At 44.2% G+C, this 24,076-nt stretch overlaps 1 protein-coding gene across 2 annotated transcripts in view; it reads left to right on the forward strand.

Moving 5' to 3' along the window:
* LOC146799914 (NACHT, LRR and PYD domains-containing protein 12-like) overlaps positions 1 to 24,076 on the forward strand; it is a 1,343,351-nt gene that overhangs the window by 399,272 nt on the left and 920,003 nt on the right. For both annotated transcript variants that reach the window (XM_085620847.1, XM_085620846.1), the window contains one exon: positions 6,134 to 7,886. In XM_085620847.1, coding sequence (XP_085476973.1) covers positions 6,134 to 7,886 — 1,753 coding nt within the window. The remainder of the gene's footprint in view (positions 1 to 6,133; positions 7,887 to 24,076) is intronic.

The raw sequence follows: 24,076 nt of genomic DNA on the forward strand, positions 1-24,076 counted from the left end.
TTACAATGGATCGTCATGGGCATTCCAGACCATGTTTCTCTATGCTCTAGATACGTATTCCCCTCGCCAACCGCGTTCCATCAGACCTATCACCAATAATAAGGCTTTGATGAAAGGAGTTGCCGATATGAGTAGGGATATCGATGCATACTCATCCATTCCCAAAGAAGAGTTGAGACCTTATGTAGGATGGAACGCGACGGGGTATAGTATTAGTCTGGGTGAAAGACAGCGAAAAATCTCATCTCCAATCTGGGTCGTACCCCACATGGGTCGGTTCTGCTTACAGGGTAATGGTCAGAATCCTAGAGCTCAACTGCGAAGAAGTGACTGTACTGAAACGTACACCTTCCCGTCACAGTTTTCCCCTGCGTTTTTGGCTGCTAAGGGCACATATTTCATCTGTAATGACCGAGCATATACATGGCTGCCCCCTGATTTCTCGGGCACATGTTATATTGCGAACTTGCTACCGCCGACATTTACCGCTGCCTCTGACTATCACAAGACCAGAGTTGTGAGAGGTGTGATTAGTAAGGAGGACACTGCAGGTCAGGAAGCGGGAGACTTCTTCTTGGGTTTCCTGCCGTTTTGGGGACCTATGGTCAATAGTAGGAACCTGAGACAACTGACTCGTGTGGTTGAATCCACTGTCAATGTAACGGCTGGTGCCCTTGGTAATCTGACAGCTGAGCTCCAAGCGGATCGCCTCATGACTTTGCAGAACCGCATGGTTCTAGACGTTATTCTTGCAGACCGCGGTGGGGTATGCAAGGTCATCCAATCCAGTTGCTGCATTTTCATACCAGATAATGCTCCAACAGTGTATCAAGCCATCTCCAAACTCCATAAAATATCTGAATCCATACACGTGGATAAGGGAGATTGGTCACTGGTGGGGTGGTTCTGGGAATTGATATCTGCCTGGGGTTGGAAAGTTCTGATGGTCATTGGAATGATCTTAGCCATTCTTTTCCTGTTCTGTCTGTGCATACAGTGTGCTCCTGCGATATGTGGTCTCTGTGCTACCTTATGTATAAGGAAACCTGTATCGAGGGACGAACTAAGTAATAGGATGATGCTACAGCAACATCTCCATGACTTTGTGAACATTGACCTAGACTCGGATTAAGATGAGTATAGTGATTGCCTATGTAAGGGCAAAAGGAGGGTCTGTCGTACTTTAATATTCGGGACCGCGTAGGGGACAGGGCTCTACCCCTGTCTATCTTGGTATTAACAAACCGCAAATGGTAAATGCGGCATGTACGAGTGCTTTATATATCGTTCTAGCTATGAATGCACTGCGTACACGTTATTCTGCTTCACTACGCGGGTTCCATTTTGGAAGCAGTGGCCATCTTGTCATTGCCCTCACATAGGCTATAATGGAGTAAATACGGGCCTCACAGTACATGGGCTTTCCCTCTGACTTCTCTGTGACCTGGGCAGCTGGCTCTGCTGCCCCAGGTCAAACCGGTCTCACGAGCTCCCCTTCCTCCGTCCACCTGTGATTAGCATCAGGGCTTGACCCGTCATAAAACCCTTTCATTCTATACAATCCCCCGGCTAATCTCTTCCACACCTGCTTGTTCCTGCTTTATGACTTGTTTCCCAAAACAGGAGATGCTCATGTTTATTGGGGGGTCTATTGACATCCGATGTGGGATCTGAACCTTACTGTGTAAATCATTGTGGGCTGGCCGAACTGGAATATGGGATGGTCATCATGACTCTGCTTTTTCGTTTGTAATGTATACTTATAATGGCCATATCGTAAACCAAGGAATGTGTGCCTGGAGCATGATATTTTGTACTTAAGGAGAAGCCCGTTCCTATGATTTTTAGCAGTCTCCTGAGAACATACACGCTGTTGTACTTCTAGGATACCTGTAATTGGTCTGCAGCCAATAAACGAATCTTTGACTTCACCCAGAAGACTCTGTGTTTCTGTAGGTCTGGAACAGGGTGAACCCAGAAGTCATAGGGTGTGTGCCCCTGCACCGCTGGGTCTAAAATACCCAGTACTTCACAGGGATGGTGAAATGAGGAAAGAGGCCCTATCTGTGGCAGGGATGGTGAAATGAAGAGAGAGGCCCTATCTGTGGCAGGGATGGTGAAATGAGGAGAGAGGCCCTATCTGTGGCAGGGATGGTTAAATGATGGGAGAGGCACTATCTATGGCAGGGATGGTGAAATGAGGAGAGAGGCCCTATCTGTGGCAGGGATGGTGAAATGAGGAGAGAGGCCCTATATGTGGCAGGGATGGTGAAATGAGGAGAGAGGCCCTATATGTGGCAGGGATGATGAAATGAGGAGAGAGGCCCTATCTGTGGCAGGGATGGTGAAATGAGGAGAGAGGCCCTATCTGTGGCAGGGATGGTGAAATGAAGAGAGAGGCCCTATCTGTGGCAGGGATGGTGAAATGAGGAGAGAGGCGCTATCTGTGGCAGGGATGGTGAAATGAGGGGAGAGGCACTATCTGTGGCAGGGATGGTGAAATGAGGAGAGATGCCCTATCTGTGGCAGGGATGGTGAAATGAGGAGAGAGGCCCTATCTGTGGCAGGGATGGTGAAATGAGGGGAGAGGCCCTATCTGTGGCAGGGATGGTGAAATGAGGGGAGAGGCCCTATCTGTGGCAGGGATGGTGAAATGAGGGGAGAGGCACTATCTGTGGCAGGGATGGTGAAATGAGGAGAGAGGCCCTATCTGTGGCAGGGATGGTGAAATGAGGGGAGAGGCCCTATCTGTGGCAGGGATGGTGAAATGAGGGGAGAGGCACTATCTGTGGCAGGGATGGTGAAATGAGGAGAGAGGCCCTATCTGTGGCAGGGATGGTGAAATGAGGGGAGAGGCCCTATCTGTGGCAGGGATGGTGAAATGAGGAGAGAGGCCCTATCTGTGGCAGGGATGGTGAAATGAGGAGAGAGGCGCTATCTGTGGCAGGGATGGTGAAATGAGGAGAGAGGCCCTATCTGTGGCAGGGATGATGAAATGAAGAGAGAGGCCCTATCTGTGGCAGGGATGGTGAAATGAGGAGAGAGGCCCTATCTGTGGCAGGGATGGTGAAATGAGGGGAGAGGCCCTATCTGTGGCAGGGATGGTGAAATGAAGAGAGACTAGGTCCAGTAGTAAGTGATGGAGGTACCTGAAATGACTGAAGGATCATATGTGTGGGTAGTGAGGGTTATTTAAGCAGTTGTTTTGGGTAATGAGTGACTGGTTGAGGGGTGAATGGAGTTGTGGAATTAAATAGTTTTAAGTGTTTGTTGGGATGAGAGACTTAACTCTTTACGACGCTATTTGGTATAGGGTAATAGGTCAGTGGCTTCAATGGAACAGTTGGTTTAGAGGAATAATTGGAGTGGTTTCTTATGTGGTAAATAAAGTGACTTGTTCTAAAGTTAATGAGTGATTGGTTAAGGGAACGGTCCACTGGGGATTCTCAAGTATCATCTACTAGGTCGGGTTAACTTGAGTAATTGTGATGTAGCAAGAGGTTTTTGGTGATTCTGACTGAAAAGGCTTAGAAAATGTTTGGAGAAAGCTTATGAAAATGCCTGTTTGATAACTTTATGGGTCTGTTTGAAAGAGGCTAACATAGGGCTTATCCTAGCTGCTCCTATGAGTATATCTCCTGGGTGGTATTTTCTTTAAAGATACTTCTTTTTTTATCTTCTTCCAAGATCAGTTAAGTTAGTTCTGTCCCACTAAAACAGGATTGTGTGCATGCACTTTAGAGGTTTATTTATGAGCTCCCCACTCACAACATGCATAGTCTAGCTTGAAGAGGCAGAAGCCATTCGCAACTGTATGGGGGTGGGTGGTTAACATCAAGAGTAGATGGTCAAATGACAAACAGCAAGAAAATAGATGGAGCATTAGTGTTTATTGGACAAAAACATGGGAAGATGGACCCAGCAAGAATGCACAGCTTCCTGAAGCAGCAGACTTTTATCCCAACACTTCTACTTCCAAAACTGGCAGTCTTTTAGGAGGGAAGGAGGAGGGGCAGAATGCTGGGGGTATGGGTCTGTAGGGAGGGGTCGTAGGCAGCAAGACACCCAAATGGTCATTTTAGGAAGGATTAGCCTACTGAGCCGTCTGGAAATTATGAAGAGGGTGAAAAGCAGATATATTCTAATCACTAAGGAGCCCTTTTGGATCACTCTGGAACCACGCAACGTGATGCAAGAGCGACGCAAATGTAAAATGGGATGCATGAAGCCACGCAAGGCCATCGTACATGCCCTGCGTCGCTTCGTAAATCTTGAGTAATGTAACGCAGCACAAATCACTGCATTGCATTACTCTGCGACAAGGAGGTGTTTCAATGGGTGTTACATGGGGTTTATCAAGCTACATCCATGGATTTTGATGCATTCCCAGATTTACGGGTTCAGGAGAGCTGTAACCAGGAGAAATATCTTTATTTCTCATTGTGTTTTCCTCTTTCTATGCATTCTGCAGCACACATAGAAAGAGGAAAAAGCCTCTCAGGATTGTTTTTGTGCAGGAAGGTGCCCTTCTCTGCACAATACAATACTGCCTACAACGCAGGCGCCCTTGCACCATGAATGGAACCAGGGCAAGAGAAAAGGACAGGAATGCACTGTATTGAATAAAAACTTCACATTCCTGCCCTTTCCCTGCCACGCAGGGCGGTGCAGCAAGGAAACTTCATGTGCTGCCCTGCGCCACACTTGTCATAAATATGCCCCTCAATGTGCTGCAAAAATGTCTTAATAAATGGAGTTTTGTGCCACAAAAGTTCCTTTTTATGCTGCAAAATATTCAGATCAGTTCTACAATCTCCTGGGAGGGGGGGGAGAGAATCTTCTTCTGGCATGCTCCCAGAAGATCCTTGTTCCACCCTCAGAGACCCTCACTTGGCCTCCAAGATCATCTCCAGACACACCCAGCCCTTCAGAGAGCATCAGCGAATGGGTATCAACCAAATTTGGTTATTACACGCCAGTTCAGCAGGACCTCACACAACTTTTTGGGCGGGTTCCCCATCTGGCTAAAGATGTCCTGGTCTTAAGCAAAGCGGAGCGAGAGATCGCCTCCCCCCGGGTACTCCCCAGGGAGCAAGTCTGCTTCATATGTTGGTGGTAACTAGGCATGTTCATCAGGGTCGAAAGAATGTCATAGGACCTCAAAAGGGCATTATTAACAACTTGTGTAGATGTATTTTCAAATGTATAAGTGCACGCTGACATGATGCTATGCACTTGAAACGAATGCCCTATGACCTACAGAAGTCTGCTTTCCCGGATCTTGAGCACATATTCAAGCAATCATGTTTATTTCCATTGAAGTTGGTCTGCTGTTCTTGATTTAACCTTTCCAACATGGCCACCATAATATCTCTTTTCTCCAGGACCTTCTGCTAGGCAACTCCTACCCTATCATTCATAATAGTTTGCTTCTGGTCATGCAACTAGCTTGTCCTGCATTCTTCGGATGACAATAGTACAAAGTAGGCAGAATTATTATTCATGTAGGGTGATAGTGCCTAGGTGCTAAGGCAATATGACATTTCATACAACTTCACTGATTTGCTAAGACTGTATTTCTTTTGCTCATACTGCAGAATTAATGATTTTGTATGTAAGGGAATGGTATAAACGCCCCTGATTTTGAGGGTGAGCTAGAACTACTAGGGATATAGGCCATTCACCTATTCATTTTGCTGCTCAATTGGGTCTTAGAAATAGTTTTACTTTGCACATTATTCTGTAATGTCCTATTCTGAGAGCCTTCTTGGCGTTGACTTAACACTTTGTACACTTATTTCTGTATCAAACCTTTTGGATTTTTGTAATAAATCTTTTAATTATATTTCAAATCTAGAACTCAATAATTGAGTGGCCCCTTACTATCCTGTGGGATGCCTGATCATGGGGACACATTGCCTCATGATATTGAGGTCTAACACCGTCACTGATTCATCAATCCTTGGGCAAGTTATTGAAGTAATAGTTTGGGGTGCACAAATTTAGGGGTTCCTCCTCACCCACACTTACCTAACAAATGTTTGCATCAATGGCCTAAAAATGAACTTATTCTTAGTAATATTGTAAAACAAATATTACAATTGCTATTTTGTTTTTCTCCTTCAAATTGCAGTATCTGGACATGAAGATAAGAAGGAGACATACAAGAAAAACATTATAAGAATATTCCGTTCGATGAAAGATAAAAAACAGCAGTATAGTGAGTATGGGACATTAAAAGAAAGGTACCAGATACTGATCGTATTAAGCAACCATTTCCACGTGGAAGAAAAATACTGTGAAACTATTACTTCTGCATTGAAAAGTTCAGTTGAAGTAAAACAATTGTCCAAATGTTCATCAAAGATAAAATCTTTGTTTGACCCTGAAGAAGATGGACGCGTCCCCAGAACCGTGGTGCTCCTGGGGGCAGAAGGGCTTGGAAAGACAATGACTGCCCAAAAGATCCTTCTTGACTGGGCATCAGGAGAACTCTTCCAGGACAGGTTTGAATATGTGTTTTATATCCCATGTAGCGATCATAAACACCTGAAAGGATGGCAGACCCTAGAGGCCCTTGTTGAGTATAATAAACCTGAATATGTCTATACATTAGAACAACAGCGACTCGTGTCAAGGAGGGAGATAGAAGCGGAGCCCAGCAAAGTGCTCTTCATCATCGATGGCTTTGATGAACTTAGAATCAACAAATATACGCTGGTACTTGATCGCTATACAACATTCCTGAAGGATAACACATTGATCCGTTTAGTAAGGAAAGAGTATCTTTCAGAGTCCTATATTATAATAACAACACAACCAGCCGCTTTGGAGACTTTGACGCGGTTCCTTGCACCATGTAAGGAAGATGTGCGCTTTGTGGAGATCCTGGGGTTTTCTGAAGACGAAAGGAAGGAATATTTTATTCGTTTTTTTGGTAACACAAAAGAAGGCGAAGTAGTTTATAACATTGTAAAAGAAAATGATCTTCTATTTACTATGTGTTTCATGCCAGTTGTATGCTGCGTTGTTTGCAAGGCCTTCCAACAAAACATCGAGAAGAAAGAGGAATGTGTGGCTGATTTACGAACAACTGCTTCAGTTTACATGCGATTCCTCTCTAGTTTATTAAAACAACAGAGCGGCAACGATGCACAGTGCATCTTTAATATGAATCTGAAGAGGCTGTGCGCTTTAGCCAACTATGGACTTCATTATGGTAAAATGCTGTTTGAGGACAGTGACATCGCTAATCATGGTCTAGATATACCAGCCATTCAGTCCCTCTTCCTAAACAATGACATTTTTCAGAAAGTCAATGGAACTAACAATCTGTACAGCTTCCTGCACTTAAGCCTTCAGGAGTTTTTTGCTGCATTGTTTTATGTCTTGAAAGACAATGAAACAACCACAGAGAGTCCTGAACAAGACATGAACAATTTATTGGAAGATTATAGGAACCCGAAACATGATCATCAGTGGATGCTGACAGTGCGCTTCCTCTTTGGCCTCCTCAGCAAAGAGAGACTGGATCAGATGCAGAAAGGTTTCCAGTGGTGGGTGTCATCAGATGTAAAACCTGCCATAGAGAAGTGGATTAAGGAAGTCATCGATTTGGAAAGTGTCCTATTAGGTTATTACGAGTTAGATCTTTTCAACTGTTTGTATGAAACACAAGATGAAGATTTTGTGAAAAGTGCAACTGAGCATGTAAAAAAGATCAATAGTGATTTGGGGATGGCAGAATTGAATGCCGCAGACTTTAGAAAGATTGCATTCTGTTTACAGAATATGGTCGGCATTCAACAAATTGACTTGTCCGTTAAAATTGGACCTGAAGGTCTCCGATCGCTGATGCCAGGTCTAATGAAATGTTCCATTCTGCGGTAAGTCTCCATTATATTTTTGTTTTCTATTTAAACACACTGGCTTTGTATGAGAAATCCTTTCACAAAATCACAATATCAATATTGTTAAGAGTGTTCAACTTTTAGCAACTAGTGGTGTCATTGTTAGGCCTGTGCAGAACTCATGGAGTGTCACTCAGCAGAATTCTGTGGCGTTAAAAACAATCTCAGTGAGATTTCACAGAATTCCTCCAATGGGCAGAAAATGCTTGTCCTGCCATTCATGCTGCTTTTTTTCATGTCAATATTGTGTTCCACTCTGATAAATCAGAGCAAACGGCACCACTCTGTGCGCAAAAGCGCAGCCATTTTGATTTGCCTGCTCCTGTTTCTCGCTCCCCGCTGGCTGCCTGCTCCACTAAATCCAACCCAAATCACCCTCGTCTGATCTACCTCTTCCCAATCCAAACTTTTGTTTACTTGTTTTTGTTACTGCCTCACTTTCCAGTGTTTCTTTTACGTTTCGGTCTGTGTGTTTATGACTTTATGTACTTTGTTTTTACTTTTACGTTTCTGACGCAACTGTCCTCCTATTTCCTTCCCATCCCAATCAGACTCCCTTCCGTGCTACTCCTCTCCCCAAACCTCTGCAATCCTCCCTTCCCAACATGGCAGCAAAAGCAGGCAGAGCCACCTGCATCCCTTGTGGGTGACAAAGGTGGGCAGGGGTGCTGCACTGCCCCATCTTCAGGGAGGCAGAGGAAGCCACACTCATTTTCTGGTTGAAGCGCAGCCTCCCCTGCATGCCGGAAAGGGGTATGCCCTGCGATAGCATCAATCGTTCTTGGGGCAAGTGTGGTGATGTGTGTGCCGCAGCACTACAATCACATGCACCAAGCAGCAGTTCATTCACCGCTTGGCAGATATTCTGGACAGGAAGCAGGACCTGCTCGACCTGCTGGGTGTCAAGGTTGCAGGACTCAGTGAGTATATATTTTTTATTCTAAAAATTCTAATTTTATTTTAAGCTGCATTATAACGGTTAAGGTCAGTTTACGTGATGGTTATGTGTGTGTGTGTGTCTGAATATATATATTTGTATATATATATTTATTTTCCAGCTCCAAGTCTACTAATGCTCCCGCACTTGCTAGCGGGTACACAGTACGCGAGGGCAGTCTCGCAGTCAGTGTCAGCGCTCCAAAACAATCACCAGCACTTGCGGAGGGTATAATCCTCCTTAGGATATATTGGCACAAAATAAACAAACAAACGTGTTTCAGCAGTACGTCTTCCTCAGTGTTGGCGGCCGACTCATTCGCGCCTCATTTTATATACACGATCATCACAATTAATTTATAGTTAATTGAAAGTCAGGCAAAACTAAAAGTCAGGCAAAATTAAATCACGCCATGTTGGAGTGGTAAATTTTCACACAAAACAAACATAACTCATCACGGCACCTGCTATAAGGGCAATTACATTTCTCAAAGCCACAGCTGTCTCATTCTTTGATAGCGGGGTTATGTTACATTGTTGCATACAATTATAACATCTCAAACAGAGTTTACAGTTCGTTATCAATCATAATAACGCCCTTAATATGCTCACAAAGCCAAATGCTATTAACTAACTGTACTACACTCCTCCACTATGATGTGACCTTTCTACGAGAGACTCGCAGTGTGATGCCAAACTTCATTTTGCCTTGTATGGGCCTACTGGCTTGCTATACAAACTGCGCATGCGCATGAACCAGAATTGAGCCCTATATGGGCCGCGTCATTCTGCGCTAGTTATTCCACTCTCAATACTCTCATAATCCTGGTTCATAGTTCTGCCTACTCACCATTACCATATCTACAAGTGCACCCCAAGCTCCTCTCCCATGTTCAGGCCTGTTGGTGACTTAGTCACCATATCTAAAATGTAATGTGATTCCAATCTTCGCAACCGCTTTTTTCTATCTCCCCCTCGTATGTCACATGATACATGGTCAATGCAAAAATATTTAATTAGATGTCTGTTGCTGTTGTGGTATGCCTGGAAGTGCCTTGAGACAGAGTAACTTTGGTCCCTGTTTTGGATCTGCCGCTGGTGTTCTAAAATGCGGACTTTAGCTGGATGGATAGTGCTGCCCACATATTTTAGGCCGCACGAGCAGATTAGGCAATATACCACGAAAGGTGTATCGCAATTCATAAGTTTGGTAATGCAGATCTGATCTTTGAGACCTAAAACTCTGTATGTGGTCACTTTGTGGAAATGAGCCTTTTTAGGGGCTCACTGGTGCAGAAGTTCACCCTTATCTGTCCATGGGTCCTTAGACCAACAAAATAGAGATTGGCACGGAAGCTGGAATATCAAATAACAAGTTTATTCACTCATGAGTGAGACCACGTCCATACAACACCCTCAAGTGTTCCAGGAGGTAGTGACTTGAATACATAGACCAAGGGCCTTTTATACTGAGTTTTCTGCACTGGTAAGCATTTAGTTACAAATAGAAGGTACAGGCCCACACAAGAATAACTACTGAAAAACATGGGCAAATGGGAAATCATTTAGTCAGCAAAGTGGGAGGGGAAGCAGGAGTGCTTATGGCAGCACTAAGAGATTGACACTTCAGTTTGAGACCAGGTGTTCTGGCAGCTACAAACTCTTTAGCATGCATATTGCTTTTAGCTGAGTCAGGAAGTTAACTAAAATAGACAGCACAGCCAGGGAAAAAGACGAGCAGCATAGGATGGAAGAATTACATAGCTGACAAAATGGATGCCACAAACAAGATGTCCTCAGCTTATGCTAACGGCAATTAGGTTTGATTTCCACAACCTTATTGCTATTGGCACAGGCCTTGCACCTGCCACACGGGAAAAAGCCTGTTATACCCTGTATGCCTCTCTGCACTCTAGGTGGTGGCAGGTAGCTCTCTACCAGCTGATCTCTAATGGAACGTGTTCTTCTAAATGTCAATGAGGGGTGGACTGGTAAGTCCTGTCCTCTTGCTGTGTCAGACTTCAGTATACATCAGTTGGCCTGCATTATTTTCCTCACATTGCTCGCCGCACTGGAAAAGCTTATCAACCTGAAATTGTTATTCACATCAGACTTCACCGTTTTGGGTTCCTCTTTCAATGAGTCAGTCCTGGACTTGCCTGCAACTCTCTTAATAGTTTTTTTCAGGATTTCCTTGCGGTATCCTCTTACTTCAAACCCTCTAATGCTCTCAGTTGCATCTCTCTGGAAATCATCATCCCTAGTACTGTTTCTTTGAATCCATAATAGTTCCTCATACGGGATGCTATTCTTTAGATTCATAGCATGACTGCTTTTGGCATGCAATACTGAGTTGCCCGCCATAGATTTTCTAAACAGTGCTGTCTGAATTTTATACTTTGCAACAAATACCCTTAGGTCCAGGAAAGTAACCTCAGTCGAGCTCATCTCACTCGTAAATTTGAGGTTAAAATCATTGGAGTTGAGGTAGTCGATGTATTGTCTGGCTGACTCTTTCGGGCCACTAGAGATCAGAAAGAGATCGTCAATGTAGTGTTTCCAACTGACTGTGCTCTCCACCCATCTGTCACAAGTGTCGGACCATGCCACCTGCTTCTCCCACCAGCCTACGAATAAGTTCGCATAGCTGGGGGCGAAGCAGTCTCCCATGGCCGTCCCTTTCAACTGTTTATATACCTGGTCCTGAAACATAAATATGTTAATATGCAAGCAGAAGTGCAAAAACTCAACCAACATCTCACTATGGTCCAGATATTTCAAGGGACGATTCTTAAGAAAATGTCTAATGCCCTTAATTCCATTCTCGTGTGCTATGCTCGTATATAGGCAAGCTACATCTAGCGTTATCATTAAGAAATCTGGTTCCCACACAATTCCTTCAATGTGTTTCAGGAAATCTTTTGTATCTAGTGTATATTAAGATAATTCAGATATGAATGGGAATACAAAAATAGTCAACAAATCTGGACATATTCTCCAGCAGGCTGCCAATTGAGGATGTGATGTGATGTAATTTAAGATGTCATCAGTGATGTCACTGACCATGTCATGAATGATGTAATATGTGAGGTCATAAGCAGTGCATTGCGGGGGCACAAGTTATAGTTAGCTCAGGTAACTATAACTGCTGAATTTCACTGGTTTTATATGAGTGAAATATCAGCCTAACTATAGCATCCCTGTACCCTTTGGTTTTTTTCAGTGAATTTGTAAGCTTTTTTAAAAATTCTATTTCCTAACTATAACATCCCTGTAACCTTTGTTTTTTCAGTGAATTTCTAAGGTTTTTTAAATTCTTGTTCCTAACTATAACGCCCCTATAACTTTTGTTTATTTCAGGGAATTTCTGGTAGACGCATTGGCAGAGTTGTGGAGAAAGGGGGCAGGGTGTCTGACCAGCTCTCAGGAATTCTGCTGTGTAGGACTTACATGATGTACCAGGAGGGCTTCTTGGCCCCCAAGGTCCCTCGAGAGTAAAGTGGACTTCATCCCCCAAGTAGTGCATCAGGAGCAGCATTTACAGAGTGGTGGAGAAAGGGGGCATGGCCTACGAAGACCTCGTAGGAATCCCGCTGTGTGGGACTTACTGAAAGTAACAGGAGGGGTATTTGGCCCCCAAGCACGTCCTTGGGGGCCAATTACCCCTCCTGTTACCTCCAGTAAGTCCCACACAGAAGGATTGCTAAGACCTGGTAGGAGGTTGAACCCCCTTTTCCATCACTCTGCAAACGTGCCTCCGGGTGCACTAATAGTAGGGGGATGTAGTCCCCTTGGCTATTGAGGGTCCTTGGGGGCCAACTATACCTCTTGTTTCCTCCAGCAAGTCCCACACAGTGGATTTGCTCAGATGTTTTTGGTGGCCTTGCCCCCATTCTCCACCATTCTGCAAACACGCCTCCTGGCGCACTACTAATTGGGGCATGATGTACCCTTGGCTCTTAAGTGTCCTTGGGGGCCAAATAGCCCTCCTGTTACCTCTAGTAAGACCCGCACAGCTGAAATGCTGAGAGGTCATCAGAGGTCATGCCCCCTTTCTCCACCACTCTGCAAACCTACCCCCTGGTGCACTGCTGCTTGGGAGATGAAGTTCACTTTAATCCTGAGGCCCTCAGGAGGTAAGGGTACTTCCTCACCCCACTAGCAGTGCACCGAGAGGTGCATTGCAGAGTGGTGGAGAAAGGGGGCGTGGTCACCGACCACCTCTCAGCAATCCCACTGTGTGGGTCTTACTGGAGGTAACAGGAGGGCTAGTTGGCCCCCAAGGACCCTTAAGAGCCAAGGGGATGTGATGATTCAACTAGTTGTGCGCCAGGAGGCGCATTTGCAGAGTGGTGGAGAAAGGGGGCTGGGCCTCCCACAAGTTGGCAACTTTTTTTTTCTTCTTTTTTTCTATGTTAGGAAGGGGGGTGTGTGCCCCTGCCCCCACCCCCTTTACCTGAACCATTTTGGCCCCAGAAACCTATCCCCCGAAACCCGGCCTTTATTTATTTTGTAATACTTCAAAGGGAGGGGGGCTGCAGTGGGAGTCCCTGTCTCCTGCGGGAGCTGGCATTGCTTTTGCACAGAGGGAGCTGCTAACATTCAGCTCCCTCGGTCCAAAAGCAATTCTACTCCACTTTGTGGATGCAAGAGCATTTTTAATGCTCTCACTTACACGAAGCAGAGCAATGTTTGCAATGGCTCGGCGGGAGCACCCACAGCAGTGTCCCCGGGGATGGGCACCCTGGAACATTTCTGGAGTCGCGCCCCCTCTATTATTCAAATTTGCCCTGGGGAGGTGGTGGTCCCTGGGAGTCCACAATGGACCGCCTTAATTATTGAATATTTGCCCCGGGATGTGGCAGTCCCTGGGGCTGCGTGGGGGGAGCTCCCCCATGCGTTGTTATTTATAAGGTGGCGGTCCCAGGCAACGGGGGAGGCCGTAGCATTACTTTTTTTAAAGTGTGGCCCGGGGAGATGGCAGTTCCCCGGGCATGGGGGTTCACAAGGCCCCCCCATATTTTTGCAATTAGAGGTTGTGGTCCCTGGGGCTGCAGGCAGGCCCAGTAGGCCCATCCGCATTCATAATGAAAAGTCCCCCGGGGAGGTGGCGGTTCCCAGGGCTTGGATAAGCCCTCAAAGGGGGCCCGTGTGCCCCTACTATATTTATTATATGCCCCCGGTACCTGGCCCACCCGGGGGTTATTTAAAAGCAAACGCGGGAGTCCGTGCTTGCTTTTTAAAAAAAATGTTGCAGCAAATTCACGAATATTGCGATTTTGCTGCAATTTGTTTTTTTTAAATAATGCTTTTATGGTGGCACAGTTCTGGGTTTTGACTTGATGGCAGCAAGGCCAAGTCGACTAATAAGTACCAAACTAAGTGCCAATGCTGCACAAGGCTTTTGCCTAACCTTTTTACCTGTGTATTGAATGAAACAATCACATGGTTGACTGCTTTTTCGGTCAGATTTAATCAAAAGGAAGTAACTCAATTACATCATATTTTCATTTTTCAACATCTGATAATTTCTTAATCATAAACTGCACCGTGATTTGAACAATACCCTTATTATACAATTTAAATACAACAGTTTTATAAGATTTTGACACCTTCTAAAAATGCAATACTTGGCAAAAAGACATTCAACTCTTCAACATTCATACCCACTCACACCCATTCATATTCCTCATTATATACAAAACAAAACTAAGTGAAAACCGTGTCGAATGACACGTGAAGGCCATCCAGAAAAGTTTTTGTACTCTCGTTGCCTACACTCTTTCTTTTCTTGAGAAAAAGGTTTTTAGATGATCGGTTGGCCTTAGTTCGTAAGGTCTACGCGTTTCGGAACCCTTTTCTTGCTGGGATCCTCATCAGGACCAATGTACTGAAATAAATGAACAGAAGATTGTTTAACCAATGTCCTGTCTCTTTGTGACTCTGGTGGCTGCGCTATGTTTAAAATTCTCACCTGCAACTTAAATGCAGTCTGTGCCTCGCAGGGGATGTGTTAGCCGTCTACCTCTGTCTGCCAAGCCCAAATTTTCTGCCTGTCAAACCAAATGATACAAGGAATACAATCAACTCCTGCCTTCCTTATAATACAACACCAGATACAACTCTCTCTAAGTCAGAAGTCAGTCTGTCTGATGATTTTGGCGCTTACTTGAAGTGTGCGTCGAGGTGCAGAGTCTCTGAAGTCCCGGTTCTGGTTAACTCCGACTCCTCGGTGTGACTGATAATATTGACACCGTCCGTGTGTTTGAAAAATGGCTTCAAGGTTGCCAGTTGCATTCGTAACACTGCGTGTCAGAAAAAAGCGGAACTCGTAAACAATGTGTCTGTTGCTCAGTTAAAGTTGTGTGCACAGGATCGCGGGTGGTTGAAAACTCACCTCAATGGAACGAATTTCCCGCGTCTCGGTGGAGTTCTTTCACGTCGCTGCTATGCTCGGTTCCCGTTTCCGTCAAGGTGCGTTCTTGAGTGATTGACGCATCACGTGGGGACGTGACGTAAGTTGGATGGCTTCTGGGAAATGTGGTTCTTGGAAGCTGGTGGCCTCTTTTTTGTTTTTTTCAAAAAAACTTTATTTTGTCCGGCAAGAGGACGTAATGATGTTTATTGTGGATCGATAATGTGTTCTTAATGTGGTCTTAAGATCTCTGACAAGACGACGAAGACACCACTTGTCTTGTTGAGCCCATTTTCAGTTGTGGGGAAGACTGTTATATTTCATTAGCCAGGTGGATGAGCATAACGCCACTGAACTGTAGTCGACTCTGTCTAAAACTGCGGTGGATGGACCTATCCATTCTTTGAGTTCTTTTTGTCCTTATCTATGATTTCTCAATTCTCTAGATGAAGAACAACAAGATGTCCGGAGTAGGTGGAGATTTCTGGAAGGTGTTTTGATGTATTGGCATTTTGTGTTTGCGCTTCAGTGAATAAAATCCAATGGTTGTCACCTTCCTTCCTTCTCTCTGTTCTTATAGGTTGAAAATTTCCGAGAGTTCGTTGAGTCCATCAACTGAAGTGTTGAATTTAATAATCAACATTGCTTCCCGTCTCAATAGTTTTGAGTCCAGATCCCCACCTCTGGCGTCTTTTTCGACTTTGGAAATAATAGTCCATCTCAGCTCTCTTTCTGTATGGTTTTTTGAGGACCAATGGTTGACAAGAGGTGCGTTTTGGATATGTTTGCGAATTCTAGATTTGTGTTGCTGAATCCTCTGTCTAATTTCTTGATTGGTCTTCCCAATATACAACTTCGTGCAGGGGCATAATATTCCATATACCACGAATTTAGATTTACAGTTCGAAAACGTATCATGTTTCCAGTTGATCCCGTTGTGTGAGAAAAAATCGCCTTCGATGGTTGACTCGCAGCATGTGCAAGTGCCGCATTTGTGGTGCCCTTGTATGGGAGGTAAGCTTAGGAAGCTTCTGATTGTGGCATTCTTGGTTTTGGGCATAGCTGCCCGTACAATCTGGTTGGCAATGCTTTTGTCCTTTTTAAAGGCAAAAAGAGGAGTTTCTTTGAATAATGGATCTAACTGTCTGACCAAGTGCCAATTTTGGTTGATTGTTTTTTTCAGCCAGTTTGATGTGGGGCCAAATGTGGTCACACAGACAATTCTGTTGGTCTTTGTTATCGTTTGCTTCTCTAGCAATGTCTCTCGCGGGGTCCACCAAGCTCTTTTTATGGCTCTTTTTAGAAGTTTCTTGGGGTAACCTCGTAGCAAGAGGTTGTTCTTCAGGGCCTCTGCGTGGAAGAAATATTCGTCCTTGAAAGTGCAATTGCGGCGAATGCGCAAAAATTGCCCATAGGGTAAATTTTCTTTGAGGCTTCGTGGATGATTACTGGAGAAATGTAGAGCCTTGTTCCTATCGGTCTTTTTCTTGAACAGTGTAGTGGCTAAGTAGCCGTCCATGGTATAAATTTCAACATCAAGGAATGACATTTTCGATTTAGAATGGTTCATGCTGAATTTTATATCCTCTGTGCGGTTGTTGAGCCACAAGAAAAAGGATTGTAATTGTTCTTCTTCCCCAGTCCAAATCATAAAAATGTCGTCTATGTATCGTACCCAACTCCCGATGTACTCTGTAAAGGGATTGTTATTATAGATGAAAGCTTCTTCATATTTTGACATGAATAAGACCGCTAATTCTGGGGCAAAAGGACAGCCCATAGCCACGCCTTTTATTTGGTAGAAGAACTCTTCTTTGAAGCTGAAATAATTGTTTTTTAGTGCGAATGTTGCTAGTTCCATGATGAATTGAGAAGGTACTTTCTCTGGTTTTGGTCGGGTGTTGAGAAAACTGTCCAGTACTGCCAAACCCTCATCTTGCGGTATCTCTGTGTATAATGATACTACATCTAGCGTCACTAGGAAATTAGTATCTTTTTCAAATGTCATCAGATCCAATTTTTTGAGAAAGTCTGTAGTGTCTCGAAGATAAGATTTGACTTCCTCCATAAACGGTTTTAGAAAAAAGTCTACAAACTTTGAAATTGGTTCAAGCAGTGACTCACAGCCCGAGACAATTGGTCTGCCTGGGGGGCAAGTCAAATCCTTGTGAACTTTAGGTAAAACATAAAATACTGGAATGCGTGGATGTTTGTTTCTCAAGAATTCATATTCGCGTTTGCCTAGAAAACCTTGGTCAAAGCCTTTTTGGAGTATGTTGAAAAGCTTTCCTTGTAGTTCAAAAGTTGGGTCATAAGATATCTTTTTGTAACACCGTTCGTTGTTGAGTTGTTTGTTCACCTCTGCCGTGTAACGATCTGTTCCCCATACCACGATTGAACCGCCCTTGTCTGCTTGCTTTATTGTTATCGATGGGTCATTTTTTAATTCCGTTAGGGCTTCTCTTTGAATTTTGGTGATATTTGATTTTGTGTGTCGTTTCCACATTCTGCCCTCCACCAGGAAAGATTCCGAAAGAGGTCATCTTGTTTGAAAAAGTCGTATTATCTGCTATAACAGATGTTGAAAAAAAACGGAAACGACACACAAAATCAAATATCATCAAAATTCAAAGAGAAGCCCTAACGGAATTAAAAAATGACCCATCGATAACAATAAAGCAAGCAGACAAGGGCGGTTCAATCTTACGCACTGATTAGTCCATATGAGCGGTCGACATGTTTCAGCCCCATATGTGCCCAGCCATGTTGGGGCCTTTCTTCAGGAATTATAAGTGAATGTAGTCGCAGAATTTTGCAACTAAAATAAGTGGGTCATTGACGTACTACTCTTCTATGGTCGTTATCAGGTCAATCGTACCTATAATTGTAAACACCTATTGCGGGCCTCCTAGGGGGACCGGCGAGCTCTCCAAACCTGCTGCCGGAGGCTCAATTCTTGACTTGTGCTAGTTATAGGTACGATTAAGTTTTGGTCTTTAGACAAAATTCTAACTTAAATTTAACTTAAGTTGAACTTAAGTTAGGATTTTGTCTTAAGACCAAAACTTAAGACAAACTTAAGACAAAATCCTAACTTTACTACTCCTAAATGCCTTTTGTGAATATCGAAAAGTTGTAAAGTTAGGATTTTGTCTCAGATTACCATTGTAAATCGGGCCCCACAATCTTTTCTCTGACCAGGTCCCCAACCTTTGGGACCCAGGCAGGTCTTGCCGTAACCGGTTTCACTTCCCCAGTGGCGGTGCGTTTTACTTGGACATTGCTTTGTAATGTCCGGAACTCCTTGAGTTCCTGTAAAACAGCCAAACGATCATTCAATTCAAATGGTTTTACATCTGCCACTGTGCTGGCACAAACGAGGTCAGGTACCCACATTAGTGTCCCAAACAGGATCTCATAGGGGGTACGTCCTCCCAAGGAACTTCTTGGCATATTGTTCAATGCCCTCTGGATCCCATGTAGATGATTGACCCAAGTACCGCCCGCACCTAATACCCATGCTGTTAAGGATTGCTTTATGTCCGGTTTTTTTCGCTCTACCACTAAATTTCCCTTGGGATAGTAGGGGGAGGAGTACCACAAGGCCATGCCCATACTTTCCATGGCTTCCTTGTAAGCCCGAGAGCTAAACGCACGGCCACGGTCGGAATGTAACCTGCCAAATTGAGTATGTCCCGATAAAGACTCGCAAATACTTTATAACAGTGCGAGCGTCAGCCGAGCGCTGTGGCCAAATCCATCGAAATCTAGAGTCTGAGTCTACTGCCACCAAGATGTACTTGTAAGCCCCGTCTGAATTTAAGGGGCCGCAGTGATCCAAATAGACACATGCGAGAAGTCGGTCTGAAATGAGTAACGGTTAGAGGTGGGCGGAATTTGCAAAAGTGACTTTCGGAAATTATCGCGAAAATGTTAAAAATCTCCGCAAACACGCGGAAATATCGCGAAGCTGCAGAAGTTTTTTTCCCGCCCGTTCGCGGTATTTTCTGCGTGGTCGCGGCTCGCCAACTTACCCATGCGGTTGCTCGCGGGCGCGGCCATCTTGTTTTCACTCTTCTCGCGGTGCATGATCGCGAGAAGAAAGACGTGATCGCGCGACCAATGACATTACTGCGGGCGCGAACTGTCGCGAGACAGCTGAAATGGCTACCAACAATCCAACATCTCGTGGAGAACGCGACCGGATCGGGAAAACTTGTCGGCGAACGCGGGGATTCAGGTAAGGCGATCGCGCGCACGCGAGAATGTATTATATTACAGCGCGAGCAAGAAACAAATTATCGCTAAGCTGCGGAATGCGGAAATTTTGACATTTTCGCGCTCTCCGCGGAAAGCGAAAATGTCAAATTATCGCAATTTCCGCGAGCGGAACGGAATTTTCGCCCAGGCCTAGTAACGGTGTTTGCGGTGGCCGTGCTACGGGGGAAACTTTCATCTGCTAAAAAGGAAGGGCGTTACCCTGATTCTAAGAAAAGGGACGGGGTAGCAAAGTAGAAAAACACAAAAGTCCCTAATCAAAAGTCACTATTTTGGGCAAAGTTCTCAGTATTTAAGAGCATACCTCAATATGGATCATGTGCTACAGCAAGTATCAACATTCAGGAGAACTGTATGATAAAAATCACAAAACCCTTCAGTGTGCAGTAGATTATTAAAAAAGGAATTTTCAGTGAGGAGGTAATCACTATATAAATAAAAATGTATTTTATAAAAACATATGTGCAAAAGAGAAAGACATTACAATTTTCACAAGATTAAAAACATCTTTTCATTAGAGAAGGTACAATACATCTGTTGTAAACACATTTAATTACACATTTAAATTGAAGAAAACTTAAAAAGAGTCAACGCGGCATTTCGGTGAAACGTAATTCCTTCACCTTCTTCAGGACAAGTTTTCATAAAAATCTTTTAGAATGCAAGAGGACTTTGAGATCAAGTCTTCACTCAGACTTAAGGGAATTGAATTCTTATTGACAGAAGGAAAAACTCATCCGAGAGAGATAAAGAAAGAGGAAAACCTTAATATTGGCACATATTCTTTTTTATTTGTTCGAGCAATTTTGATTCAGGCTGTTTGAGTATGAAAGCCTGAACACAATTAAAAACTAGACTACATATAGTTAGTCAAATGCACCATGCATTTCAGCTTTATATTCAAAATATTGGCGTTTTCAGCATTGGCGATACTTTTTCAGATGCTTGGAATTCAAATTTGGGCTGGCACGTTAAAATAAGGATCATTTAAACAACTGACGGCCTCCCTGCTCCAACGAACTCTTCCGGGTCAGGATATCCGGTGAAAATTGTAAGGTCTTTCTCTTTTGCACATATGTTTTTATAAAATAAATTTGTACTTATACAGTGATTACCTCCTCACTGAAAATTCTTTTTATAATAATCTACTGCACACTGAAAGATTTTGTAATTTTTATCATACAGTTCTGCTGAATGTTGATACTTGCTATAACACTTGATTCATATTGAGGCATGCTCTTAAATACGGAGAACTTTGCCCGAAATACTGACTTTTGATTAGGGACTTTTCTGTTTTTCTACCTTTCATCTGCTGACAGATGTCACACTTTAAGACATAAGCCTTTGTTTGTTTAGACAAAACTGTCCACCAGAATCGCCGCTTTAGTGAAGAAACTGTTGCGGTGACTCCTGTGTGTGCAGAGCCCAGACCCTCGTGTGCAGCTAGTATTAAACTTAATCTGCGATCCATGGTTGGTATAACTCTATCCCCCACTCCTGAAATTTGAGCATACGGTGTGTTTTGTGCTTTTCATTTATAGGAATTATTATTATCATTATATGACATTTGATTAAGCGCACGGCTACCCCCAACGGGGGTGTCCCGGCGCTGCGGACAACAGCGGAGAGGAGCAGAAAGGCTAGCAGCTAGCAAATAGCCAGGTCTTCAGGTTCCGTCTAAAAAGGGATTCTGAGTCAATCATACGGATGTGGAGAGGGAGGGCATTCCAAAGCCTTGCCGTGATTACTGCAAAGGCTCTTCCACCTCTCCTTTCTCCATGGTATCTGGGGGGAAGCAGTAGTCGAAGATGATTAGATCTGAGCGTCCGGAAGGAGTGAACTTGCTTCAGCCTGTGTCTAAGATATCCTGGCCCCCACCATTCAAGGCCCTGAAGGTAAAGACCAGGGCCTTAAAATGAATCCGAGAAGAGATCGGGAGCCAGTGAAGTTTCTTAAGATGAGGAGAGATTGAATGGCGGTAAGGGATATTACAGATCAACCTGGCCGCTGCGTTTTGAACCAATTGAAGTCAGTGGAGGAGATAGACTGGTGTCCCCACATAGAGGCTATTACGATAGTCCAGGTGAGATGTAATGAGAGCATGTACAATAGTTTTCAAGAAATCCCGAGGTAGATAAGGGGACATCTTTTTTATCATGCGTAGTTTGCCAAAGCAGGCTGAGGTGACTTTAAGGATTTGTGTCTTACCAGATAGCTCATTATCCAATTGGAAGCCCAGATTGAGGGCCGTCTTGACTGGGGAAGGGGGAGGGTTTAGTTGTGAAGGCCACCATAGAGATGGGGGAAGAGGAGATTTTTGGTTAAAGAAAAGCACCTCGGTTTTGTCCGTGTTAAGCTTCAGAGTATTGGAGGTCATCCAGGATACAATGTTAGAGAGGCAGGTTTTGAAATTGGAGAGTCTTTTGTCAGAGTGGTCTCTGAAGGAAAAGATAAGCTGAGTATCATCTGCATAGGAGACCACTCTGACTCCAGAGGTCTCTGCCACGTTTGCCAAAGGGGAGACATCGACGTTAAAAAAAAGAGGGCTAAGCGCCGACCCCTGAGGGACTCCGCAGCTGAGGGTTTTTTGTCTTTCGACATGAAGGGTTTGCACCATACCTGTTGGGTTCTGTTAGATAGAAAGGATTTGATCCAAGCTAATGGTGTATCACGAATCCCAACATCATAGAGTCTGTCTAGTAATATGGCGTGTGAGACAGTGTCGAAAGCCGCGGACAGGTCGAGGAGTACCAACATGGCCACCTCGCCTCTGTCCACGCTTTCCCTAATGGTTTCCGAGACCTCTAGTAATGCAGTCTCCGTACTGTAGCCGGATCTGAAACCAGATTGAGAGTCGTGAAGTAGATTTTGGGCTTCCAGGTAGGCAGTAAGCTGTTCCTGCACTACTTTTTCTAATATTTTGGCTGGTTTGGGAAGAAGTGATATCGGACGATAGTTAGAATAGATTAACGGATCAGCTTCCGCTTTTTAAAAAGTAGGAATTAACATGGCCTGTTTCCAAGAAATAGGAAATATGCCTGTGGCGAGAGAAGAATTCCAGATGGAGATGAGCGGGTGCACGATAACCGGGGCAAGGGAAGTAAACACCTGAGCTGGAACTGGGTCGAGAGGAGAACCTGATTTACACTGCTGTATTTTTAATAAAGCAGTGTCAACTGTAATTGCTTTGAAGGCATGAAACAGTGTATCTCTAGAAAGGATGGGATCCTGATGCAGAGTATCCACTTCCGTTCTCTCCGAGGGATTGAAAGCGGAGAAAATATTGATTATTTTAGTATGAAAAAAGTTGGAAAGGCCATCACAAAGCTCTTGACTGGATTTAGTGGGACAAGTAAGGGCAGTAGGATTAGTAAAGTTTCTCACCAATTGATAAAGTGTTTTGGTAGAATTTTTTGCCGTGGAAATTTTAATGGAGAAGTATTCTTTCATAGTAGCCTTTTTAAGTATGCAGGATTTTTTCACTGCAGTTCTATAGATGGTTTTAGCCGAGGGGTCGTATGTTAGTCTCCATCGACGTTCAAGCTTTTTACATTTGCTTTTTTCTTCTCGGAGCTTAGGAGAGAACCAGGGGGCCGAGGGAGTCAACCGTGTCGAGGAGAAAGGTAGGAGGGGGGCGATGGTGTCCACAGCTGAAGTGAGGTAACTATTGAATTTTTGCACATTTGAGTTAGGGTCAGCCGATGAGAGTTCGTTCAGATTGTTCAGTATGGGCTTGATTTTATCACAGGTGACTTTATACCATTTTCTCCCCAACCCCTCTTTACGGCTGTCATTAGACAGCTGGGGGCTGAAGTTAAAATGAAATGGTATAAGAAAATGGTCAGACCAAAGCAAGGGCTGCGGCTCTAGGATGGTGAGGGTCGATAAGTTAGTAAATATAAGGTCAAGGGTGTGCCCCGCCTTATGCGTAGGACCATGGATTCTTTGGTCTAGGTTTAGACCTTCGAGAGTTTCAAGTAAAGATCTTGCTTTAGGGCATGAACTTTCATCTACATGGAGATTGAAATCACCTGGAATGATGAAATGGGGGTGTTTTAGTGATAAGTCGGCTAAGGTCACTAGTAGCTCCGAGAGATGCGAAGAAAGTGTGCCAGGAGGATTATAAATCCAGACTCCCGCCAGAATCAAGTGAGAAGCATCAGATATGCTAAAATACATGGCTTCAATGGGGCCTGAGTTCGTTAATTTTCTTGATGTAATGTTCCATTCTTTTCGCAGAATTATGGCAATCCCCCCCCCCTTTAGTGCCTGGCCGGCTGATCCCTGCAAGGTAGTATTCCCCGGGAATAGCTATTGCGAGTTTCGGTTAGAAACATCAGGTCCCATGCGTGAGACGTGAGAGATAGCCAGATATCATTGGCATGTTTTGGGAAGGACCGGCAGTTTAGTAGACAAGCGTTTATTTGTCTGGGTGGCATTGGATAGGGATTCAGAGAGCTACGATCTTGCAAGTTGTTAGGCACATAGGCGAGTGAGCAAGAGCAGTAGTTACATAAGAAACGCCTGGTTAATAGTT

This window comes from Triturus cristatus, chromosome 8 (genome assembly GCF_964204655.1).
Source record: "Triturus cristatus chromosome 8, aTriCri1.1, whole genome shotgun sequence".
Taxonomy (NCBI): Eukaryota; Metazoa; Chordata; class Amphibia; order Caudata; family Salamandridae; genus Triturus; species Triturus cristatus.